Here is an 11,397-nt window from a genome sequence, read left to right as displayed (position 1 = left end):
CTTTTTAGTTTGGGTTTTTGCAAATAAAATGGTTGAATAATTGGATGATATGCTCCAAAAATGCTCATTATGGGATGGGGAGCTTAGAAAATTCAATTTGAATAGGTATCTTGAGGGATCGTTACTTAGAGACTCTGAAGTATTTTGTTCGAACAAAAAGTACCAACATCTTTTGATGAACCATCAAGAATAATTAAGAAGCATACAACTTAAATGGTTTATGAAAAGAATCCCTTGAAAAAATTCCTAACCTAAGATAACATAATGTCATTGAATTTGTGAGTATCATTGACCCAAGAGAGTAAGTGTACTTCTAAGGGCACACTCCCCATATAATAAATGATAGGAAAATTCTCATAGAAATAAAAAACATTTTTTTTTGCAACAATAACATGCAAAATAATATTGTTTGGAGGCTAAGACTTGTTGTAAACCTTCAATTAAAAAAGAAAACTTTTTGCACATTCTTATTATCAAATCAACATTGATTATAAAAAGAAAACTTTTTGCACATTCTTATTATCAAATCAACATTGATTATAGAAGACATGATTTTGTCCATTAAAAAGAATAAAGTTAAAAGACAAGATTAATGTGTAAATATTGTAAAAATCTTTTAAAATAATGACATAAAGAAAGTTTAAAAAAAAAAAGCCTACACAAAAAAATAAACTATCAAATAATAGACTAAATAAAAATTTATTTGAACCATATCTAATACCATTCATAATAATAATTATCTATTAACAAACAAATTTTAAAATAAACACTATAACATATCAATGCTATTTATCTTTTTAAAATATTATTTATTCAATCAGAAATTAATTTAAGAATAATTAAATTTACAATCCAAACTTAAAACACATTCGTATAGTTGAATATGTAATATAATATTTGTGGATGTCCAACTAAATATTAAGATAGTCTCAAATTTAGTTATTTGTAGAATTAATACAAATAACATGAACCTTCCACTCTAAAATGCAATAGATCTACTAAGAACAATCTCTTGTAAACATGAATCCTCTATTCTAAAATGCAATAAATGTACTAAAAACAGTTCTTTATACAATTAATACAAATAACATGAATCTTCCACTCTAAGATGCAACAGATCCACTAAGGAAAAACTTACTGGGATTGAAAATAACTTTTCATAGTATAGATGGTTTGCAAAAGGGTCATTACGAATAGTACTCCAGCTACCACAAAAGAGACAATATACCACGTGTTTGGGCAACGGTACTCTTGGAACTCTTTACTCATCTGCCTCAAGTCCTCACTCTCTCTACAAAGTTCTCTAATATCCCCCCAGCCTTTGGAACGTCCGCTAATATTTGTCGAAATATCATCAGTGCTGGTGATTCCGATGCACAAATTATTGAATAATTTAGCCACTTCATCTTCAGTCCCCAGATAATTTTTGATAATGTCAACTCTCTCGAGCAGCTGAACATCCTCTTTGGAGTTAATTAGTTGATCCATTATCCACATGTTGCTAGAAATTACTCGCTTAATTGGAGAATCGTCGTGCATTTGACACTCTTCAAAAGCCACCAGGTTTCTTAGAAGTATTTCCGTGTCGTCCTCAACAAGGATTTGAGGGACAGAAAGTGTACTGCTTCGGAAAAGTCTGCGTTTAAAATCGACATTTCCTTCAACGGATGCCTCCAATTTAATTCCAGCTCTGTGCAACCTTTCTGCTGAAGGTATCAAGCTTGCATATTGTACTTCAGAAGATGCACGAGATGGTGGCAGACAACTTGATACAGCCGTCCAACATGCCCCTCTAAAACGAGCACAACATTTAGCTGGTATAGCAGGCTCACTACCAGAATCATATATTGACAAGAAATCAGGAGACTCGGGATTAGAAACAGATTTTGTAAAGAAATCTGCGATCACCTGTCTTGACAAATCTAAAAGATGGCATGGGTTTCTTTCAATAAGGATGGGTAGTTGAGCTGCATCGTAATCTCCGAATGTAAACGGATAACCTTGAAAATACCCGCCGATGCTGCTTAATTGACCTGCTAAGGCCCTCACTGCTCCAGACCCATAGACCATGTCTGCTATCATTCTCAGAACGATGAAAGGAATCTGATTTTCCAGCTTCAAAATGTCTGATTCCATCTCTCGCCTTTTAATGTTCCAACGTCGTTCGCGCTGGAAAATAAGACTGGAATTGGGTAAGCCCATTCGAAGGAATTCGAGAAGGAAGCATGAATCCATGGTCATTATCCAGGCAAGCGTATCTCCATCACATTCAATGGCTGAATCTTCATAGCAATCTCTGATCTTTTCCTCTAGCTCTCGAACCATTGAGACTAAATCTTCTATGGTCTTACCATGCAGCCTTTCCATGGTTCTGTGTACTGCTTGAAGCTTATATTCATCCATTGCAGTCAGCTGCTGATGTTTATTGTGATGAAAAGGTCCAAGAAATACAACCAGGGGATCATAAGCATCTCGTTTGGTTTTCTTTATGGATTCAGGCACACGATATATAGACACATCAGGAGATGATTTTCGTCTGCGGTCCTCTTTAGCTACATACTTATGTTTGACATGATCAATCCATGATTCACCTTTGCTCTTCCATTCAAACAGGCATTCCCTCTCTCCATTTTGTTTACCTACACTGATGTCTATTTGAGCAGTCTCTGTATTTTCTTCGTTATTCACATAAGAATTGCTACCTTTAACATGATCAGTCCTTGCTTTGGCTTCACTGTCCCCTTCCAACGGGCATTCCCTCTCTTCATCTTGGATTGTACTTTTTGATTCACCTTTACCATTTTCATGGATATCTATTTTAACAGCCCCTGTGTTGCTTTCCCCTTCCATATAACAGTCCCTGAAAATCAAACAATGTACTCAATTTGACCTACACAAAAAATAAAATGGAATCCTCGAAAAACAAGGTATAGTTTAAAAACTTTGCGAATGTCCAGAAATTTAAAATTGAACAAATAAACAATCACACGTTTACTTAGAAATGATGATAATTAACAGTCTAAACAGAAAAGAAATAATTTACATAAAATTAAGCAGCATACCAGGAATGATGGTTTCGAAAAGACTAAAAATTGCCGGGACAATGGCATCTTATTACCTTAGGACTCATAATAAGTGTGTGGAAAAGAATTATCTTAGGACTGATATCCAGGTAAAACTCACACATTGATCCATATGGGTATTGGGAATGACAGAGAATTATCAGTATAACGAATTAACTTATTAAGCAAATGATCAACAACGAAAAATTACAGTTTTGTTTGCAAAATAATCACGTTTAGACAACAAGCAGTTACGAAACCGTTTCGGTAATTTAAAACCGTTTAAAGATTTTGACATTGCTGCTTGAGGGTTATCGATGGTTTTGACAAGGCTGGTGTGTTGTTCTCAAATTCTGATTTCTTTATCCTCTCTGCAAGAATTCTCAAGCCTCTATTGCTTATGGAGAGAAACAACACGAAATATAAACAAAAGACAACATATAACAAGGTTTATACAGAAATCTTCTACACTTTAAGCTTCCACTTAGCTTAGGCAGGGATACCCTTTGTGATCATTCTTTCACAGCTGCAATTAAAGACTTACAAAGAAAACCAGTGCCAACCTCTGCAAACCCTACCACTTTGAACATAACTGAACATAAAAGAAAGACTTGTATTCATTTTTTATTGATCAACAAGAAGGTCATGAACTGCAACAAGCTATACCAGTGCCTTATCCGGGCCTCAAAGTCATTCAAAATTGGACAAGAACTGACAAAGGAAACTTACATACATGTCATTACATTTTGCTTAACTAAATCTATATATCTTTGACATATATAAACTCTCACCAGCCATCAAATTCAAGCAGAATCACTCATTACCAACGAGAAAATTTAAGTGTATTTAATTTCCCTCCTTGAGAGAACAACCCAAAACATTTTCGTAAGATAGCCTTGCAACTTATTTAATTAAACAATCCTAGATCATCTAATCAAAATGGTAACCAATCACACAGCCAAGAAGACAGCATGAATCAAAACTCAAAATGTTCTGGTCTGTATATTAATATTCTCCATCAAATTCAACATAACTCAAAATGATCTCCAAAAAACCAGAAAACTCTAAATATATTTTGCCAAAGCTTTCTTACAAAATTCTTGTGATACCTTCAAATGAGAAGAAAAGAGGATAAAAAGAGGAGGGAAAAAGATTAGGTTTGCATCAGAAACCGCCAAGTGCCTTCTTTCCCCAACTGAAAAATATTCCTTCTTCCCTCCCGTCAAAATTGTTCTCAAAATATCGGAGATATGTTGAAACAAACTGTATGAATGGATTCCTCGTCTCGAAAGCTTTCTGATGGTATATGATACTTGTTATTTCGGGAAAAAAATAATCCCTGGGCAAATTAATCACTCATGTGAACCATCATTTAAATTTTTTGATTTTTCACCCATAGTCTGGACTTTACATTTAACTTTGATTTTTCTCCATTTTGCAACCTACGTCCTGCCATGTGGCGACCTGCGATTCGTTCATGGGGTCCACATTTTGCCACCTCACTCATCTGCCACTTGTCCACCTCGTCACCGCCATTGGACTGCCACTTGTCGGCCACGTCAACTCCACGTCAGTGCCATCTCACTGGGACCCGCCAGCTCACCTGCCACTCGGACTTGTGAGCTCATCTTTCGCTGCTTCGCGATGGGTAACTAGCGAGCATCTTTTCTTCGCAAAACAACGCGCATCGTCCGATCTTTGTCAACTTGCAAGCTCTTTAACCTTTTGCTGCTTCGCAATGGGTAACTGGCGAGCACCTTCGCTTCACGAAATAGCAAACATCGTTGATCTACTGCGAACTTACTCACTAGTTAACTTGCTATTTCTCTTGATCTTTCTCAAATTGCAAGCTCTTTAACCTTTCGCTGCTTCGCGATGGGTAACTGGCAAGCACCTTTGCTTCGCGAAACAGCGTGCATTGTCGATCTGTTGCGAACTTGCTCACCAGTTAACAAATTGCAAGCTCTTTAACCTTTCGCTGCTTTGCGATGGGTGACTGGCAAGCACCTTCGCTTCGCGAAACAGCGTGCATCGTCGATCTGCTGCGAACTTGCTCACCAGTTAACTCGCCATTTCTCTGCAAAATTTGTCTCAAGAACCGTGCACACGTGGGGTCCACCTGGACACTAGCTAGCCTTTTTGCCTTGGGAATCATGCACACACACATGTGGGGTCCATTGGGTGTCAAGCTTGTGCTTGTGTCAAAAACCTCCAAGGCTTTGACATTATGGTGATGTGGGCCTTTGCTTTTAATACTAAAATTTGTCCCCGCCCAGCCAATGTGAGATTAATGCTTTATGCCTGGGACTGCATTTTTTGAAAGTTTTCATGGTGCCTTTGCCAGTAGCATGTAGTTTAAAGTTTCTTATATGCCTTATTACATTTTCATTGCGCAAGACGAAGAGCTGGTACCTTCATCTGCCATTAACATTTGTTGAAGTTTGAAAACCCCTTCATAACCACGCCAGACTCACACCACGCAGGGGGAATTTGGTTTCAAATCTTGCCAATTGCATTAACTTCTGAAGTTTAATGCCCATTTACATGCCACGCAGGAGGAAAAATGCTGGCACTTGCATTTTGCGTTGAAATTTAATGTCCTTTCAACCATCACGCAGGGAGGACTATGGGCATTAAGCCTGCAAATTGCATTGGTTTGGAAGTTTTAAGATGCCCACTTTACACCACTCCAACCACGCCACCACTTTTTTCCTCCTTCCACCATGCAAAGGGAAGAATCTGGCATACACCTGGCAATTTGCATTTATTTTAAAGTAATGCTTCTTTCGTTTCCACGCTGCAAATCTGCATTTGAAATTTTCTGAATTTCTATAGCGCAGATTGCTTGCAAGGGTTGGTGATTTAGTTTATACCAGCCAAGTGCAGTTGCTTTCGAAATGTTTGAATGGCCTTTTAGCTTACATTGCTGGCAATGTTGAGCAATTTAGCACTGCACCTGTCAGACCGTTTATTGGAATTTTAATATGGCTTTTTTTAAATTCCACTCCACGCAGGGAGGATGCTGGGAGAATGGCATTTGCTAATTGCATTTGCAAACTGTATTTGCTTTAATAGTTTCTAAATCCTTTTCATTTGCCACAGCAGGGGAAGACATTGGAAGAGTTTTGGAATTTGGCTTACACCTGCTACTTGCAATTGCAGAAACCTTTGAAATGTTTTTACCATAACACGTTTTACTCCTGCGAATTGCATTTGATTTGGAGTTTTCATATGTCTTCTTCTCCAAACCTTCCATGCCATCTGCAAAATGCTTGGGTTTTAAATGGCTTGCCAAAACGCCACGCAGGGGAGATGCTAACAAGGGTCGTGGAGATTGGAACCTTAACACCTCTCAACATTTTACTGGCAATACATTTTGCTTGAAAATTTTAATTCCTTTCAACTTACCAGTCGCCTGAACATATCAATGCAAATAATTCATATTATAGTACTCAAGCGAATTCCGCTCTTCTCTAATGAAATATGTAGATCTTAAGGAAAGAAATATTGCTTTGATAGAATAGAATAGACTGAACAACTAGCAGTATTCATTTAACTTCTTTTTATCATTGCCTGATGATCTTGTGGACTGCCTGCTTTCCACTCACTATTGGATAACTATAGGGAGAGCCATTTTCCCATAGAAGATCAACCATTTGTTTTAACATTTTATCTGTGGTATGATAGGCATCCGAGAACATATAGTCTTCTTCATTCCTTCTGAACTCCTTAATACCTAAATCATATAACATATGATTTAAAATAACAATTTAAACCTTGCTTAAAAGACACATGAAATGGCAAGTCAGGTCAGGCCCAAAAGTGGGTCCGGCTAAATTTTTTTTCATTTTCATGCAACTGACCGTTGAAAATACCTCAGGAACCTTGAACATGCCTCTGGAATCCATTGACACCATTTTCTAATCGTTACACCGAGTTTCGCGACATTCAGGCGCCTGTGCCATATTTTCTCATTTAATCTGAAAGATGTATTTTTCAAACTGGTCAAAACACCATTCTGGACTTTGCAAACTGACAAGCCTGTACTATGATATACAAACATAAACTGTGACAAGCCGTTTCTCAACACGAATCCCGAGTGAAGAAATATTAATGGTCAAAGATGACCAACTGGTTTTGTCAGCATTGCGAACTTGATAAAGTCAATGCGTAGGGAACCCATGATGCCTTTCTTAAAAATATCAAACGATCTCGATAGACCCCCAAATCCGAGGCATAGGTACCTTGAAGTACAGATCAAAACTTAGATTCTTACCGGAAATTTGATACATATGTGTTGATTTTGGGATTTGAGTGTACTAAATCACATCACTTTGTTTATTATAAATCAAAAGGTGATCATTTCCTGTACATTGCATTTTATGTTGATTATATGTTGAGTATAGAGTGCGGTTGTTTTTGGTTAAGGTTCGGGCTATCTTCTAGCTTCTTGGAGATTTTGTTATAGGTTAAGGGAGCCCGAAAAATACCTGCTGGTTGGTTGAGGGTTCCTATTAAACCCTCGTTCTTTTCTTTTATGAGCTATAGTTTGATGTTGTAGCCTTGATTGTGGTGCTAGCCTGATTTGTATTGAATATCTTTTGAGTGTTTGTTTGGCTCTTTCTGTTTGTGGCTGCACTGGTGTTTGGCTAGCATTAGCCTATTTAGCTATGTTTTGGGTATTTTTTTTCCTTTTTTGTATCCTTTGGCAGCGTTGTATTGTGGGTTCCAAATCCTAGTAAAATCTGAGGGTTTCAGGTCCCTTCAAAACCTATTGTATAGGGTTTTAGGGACCTCAAAACCTATTTTTTCCTTAATCAAAAACACCAATTAGGAAGGAAACCCCAAAATATGTTCTTTGGATAATAGTTGCAGCTAAAAGAGCAATGAAAAATATTTCATTGTATTGATTCAAATAGAATGCCTTTAAATAGGCAATACAAAATTGAAACTAGTACATAACTACATCACTAAGACTAACCAAGTGGTTATTTTTTAGATTAAACAAAAACTAAAGACACTAACTAATGTAATAATGCCAACATTCCCCCCTTATTACATTAATTTGAACAAGATTGGAACATTGCAAGGGCCTTGAACCCAACCCTTCTAGAGACTTTGATGAAGCGACTTCATTGATCCTCCTCACTCACCCAAGAAACACTGAACTAACTGCATTAGTGGATCTGTTGACTTTAGATCCTAAAAGTATCTACACAACATGAGAGAACATAAAAGGTTTCCACCCTTCATGCATAATGAGACACATTACATCCAAAATTCCATATCTCCTCCGAGTGTGTCTAATGCCTCCTCTAGTGCTGCACTTGGGACATATTTCATTTGAACATCTACATCTCCTCTGAGTGTGTGTAAAGCCTCCTCAAGTGTTGTGAAAACAATCCCTCCTGTACTATACAAATCACTGACCAAATTTCTACACCTGAGACACCTTTCCTCCACAAGTCAACATCTCCTCCAAGTTTGTCTAATGTCTCCTCAAGTGCTCAAAAAATCACCAATTACATGTGAATATACTTAGGTGAACCCACAAGAAAAATTTCCCCCTCTTGCTTGTTGAAGGGACAAACATTATGCCAAGCCCCCTCTTTTCTTTAGAGACACAAATGTAAGAGGATTCTTCTCATGCGATGAATCATCCCCACGTGAGAAGCTAGGTTGGGATGATAGATAACCTCCTACCTCCATTGCCTATAATCTCTGATAGGATCTTTTCTACTTTCTAAAGCACAAATATTAAATCAATTTTGGTATCCTAAGGTGAGTCATCATCATTAGATGAAACATTTGTATGCACCATAAAATTGTATTTCACCTTCAGTGACAACACAAGCTTTATTTTTCTTCAATTTTCTGTCAATGAGATCTTTGGCTCACTGAATGCAATTCATCTACACATGTCCAATTTTCTGACAATTGTAGAATGTGAATTCTTTCCTTGTTAAGATTTTAGACTTCTTCTTATCAAGAAAATCACTTTCCTCAACAATTAAATAAATATTGTTAACTTTACAACCTTCATCAACCAAAGCAGAAATCATAGTTTTCAAACTTTAATTTAATTTTGTTAAAAGTGAAAACAATATAATCAAAATTTTGAGGCATACTACCAAGTAAGATTGCCTTGGTATCATCATCATTGACTTCAGAGTCTACAATTGCAAGCTAATTAAGGAGAGAACATAATGTACTTATGTGTTGAACAATATTATCTCCCTCTTTTATCTTCAATCGAAACAACCTATTTTATGCACATTTTAGCATTTGAAGCCTATAAACCAAACAAAGTACTAAGCCCATCCCATATTTTCTTTGATGTCTTTGTTAGATCAATGTGATACAAATATGCACTGGATAAGCCAAGATTAATCAATGTAGAAACCCTATAATCTTTATTTGTCCATTTTGTTATGTCATCTACATTTTGTATCTTTTTCACAATTCCACTTACAATATCCAATAAATATTTTTTAATTAAAGATAATTTTATTTTAATTTGCCATGTATGAAATTCATGTCCTTCAAATTTAGCAATGGTAACTAATTTTTCTATTTAGACAACTTTATTAATCCAAAAACAAAACAAAACTCCTTAATCTTTTTCTTTAAAAATAATTATTAAACAAATCAATTACCTACATTGTGGATTTTATAACTTATCTTATCAAATGCAACTCTGGAAATCATCGAAAACAAATATGTGATATGAATAAATAGAAATGAATAACACTCATACATGATGTAGATTCTTACCGGAAATTTGATACATATGTGTTGATTTTGGGATTTGAGTGTACTAAATCAGATCACTTTGTTTATTATAAATCAAAAGGTGATCATTTCCTATACATTGCATTTTAGGTTGATTATATGTTATTCATTGGTAAAGGGAAAGGTATGATTTTAGAACTAAAGTCTCAGCTCGCTACTAAATTTGAAATGAAAGATCTTGGTGCTACAAAGCACATTCTTGGGATGGAAATTAGAAGAGATAAAGTGAACAAAAAGCTATGGCTAGGCCAAAGTAAGTATGTGAATTAAGTTTTTTGGAGGTTCAACATGAAGGATTATAGACCGTTATGTGTTTCTTTTTTAGTTAGAAAAAAATTATCTGCTTTAGATTGTCCTACATCCCCATCAGAGATGGAAGACATGATTAAAGTACCTTACCAAAGTGTAGTTGGAATTTTGATGTATGCTATGGTATGTTCTAGACCAAACATTTCCCAAGAAGTGGGAGGTCTTTCCAGATATATGTCTAATCCTAATAGAGTTCATTGGTATGCAGTCAAAAGGGTCTTTAGATATTTGAAGGGTACCTCAGAGTATTCTTTGAGTTATCATGGTAATTTAGTTGGAGACACAATTTCCCTTGATATTCATGGTTATGTGGATTCCGACTAAGCAAGTGATATTGATAGTAGAAGATCCACTAGTGCTTATGTGTTTACTTTATTTGGTGGTGCAATCAGTTGGATGAGTAAGCAATAGGTTGTGGTTTCTTTGTCCACTATAGAAGCAGAGTATATGGCATCTACTCATGCTTGTAAATAAGCCATTTGACTTAAGAGACTTTGTTCAGATATTGGAATAAAACAAGGTACAATAATAGTTTATTGTGATAGTCAAAGTGTGATCTACCTAGCTAAGAACCCAACATTTCATGCCCGAACCAAAAAAATTGATGTTCAGTATCATTTTCTTAGAGATATGGCCAAATATGCTAGGGTGAAGCTGGTTAAGGTAGAAACTTTGATGAATATTGTAGATGCTTTAACTAAGGTTGTGAGTGCAAAGAAGTTCAAATGGTGTTCAGATTCTATGGGCCTCATGGCCCCTAGTGGTGCAGGAGCACCCTTCCAAGCTCTTCCTCCTTTGCTTTGTGGGTGTTATGCTTCTTTTGAAGCCATTGTACATGTAATAAGGGCCATGAGCTCATTTGTTCTTCACTAGGTCCTAGTTTTAGGTCCTTAGTATTTTTGTTGTGATTTCTTGTGTAGGAGAGGTTGAGTGTGCCTTAGATGTGTGTTAGGCCTTATTGACATGTTGATGTCCTTAGGATAGCCCAAAATAGGCCTAGGAGTCATGAAAAGCAACAATGGCAAAGTTGCTCAAAAGATGCAAAAGTTGCATGACAACTTTTAAAAGTTGTCAAGCAACTTTTCCACCCAATAGGTAAAAGACCCTTATTGAGCATGGAGACCCCTAATTTTGGCACACTGACCAAGGAAAAGGTGGTATAAGTAATTTCAAACCCTAATTGAATCGGTTGGATGTCAGACATTGTACGGCCCAAGTAAGAAAAGCTTGACTG

General features: G+C 36.4%; 1 protein-coding gene across 2 annotated transcripts in view; it reads right to left on the bottom strand.

Annotated features, from left to right (window-relative positions):
- Positions 1–1,010: 1,010 nt before the first annotated feature.
- LOC131859613 (UPF0481 protein At3g47200-like) overlaps positions 1,011–11,397 on the bottom strand; it is a 34,006-nt gene continuing 23,619 nt past the window's right edge. For both annotated transcript variants that reach the window (XM_059213574.1, XM_059213575.1), the window contains exon 2: positions 1,011–2,860. In XM_059213574.1, the coding sequence (XP_059069557.1) occupies positions 1,135–2,850 (1,716 nt within the window). In that variant the 5' untranslated portion in view covers positions 2,851–2,860 and the 3' untranslated portion in view covers positions 1,011–1,134. The remainder of the gene's footprint in view (positions 2,861–11,397) is intronic.

This window comes from Cryptomeria japonica, chromosome 10 (genome assembly GCF_030272615.1).
Source record: "Cryptomeria japonica chromosome 10, Sugi_1.0, whole genome shotgun sequence".
In the NCBI taxonomy this organism is placed as follows: domain Eukaryota; kingdom Viridiplantae; phylum Streptophyta; class Pinopsida; order Cupressales; family Cupressaceae; genus Cryptomeria; species Cryptomeria japonica.
This window is presented reverse-complemented; position numbering and strand designations above follow the sequence as displayed.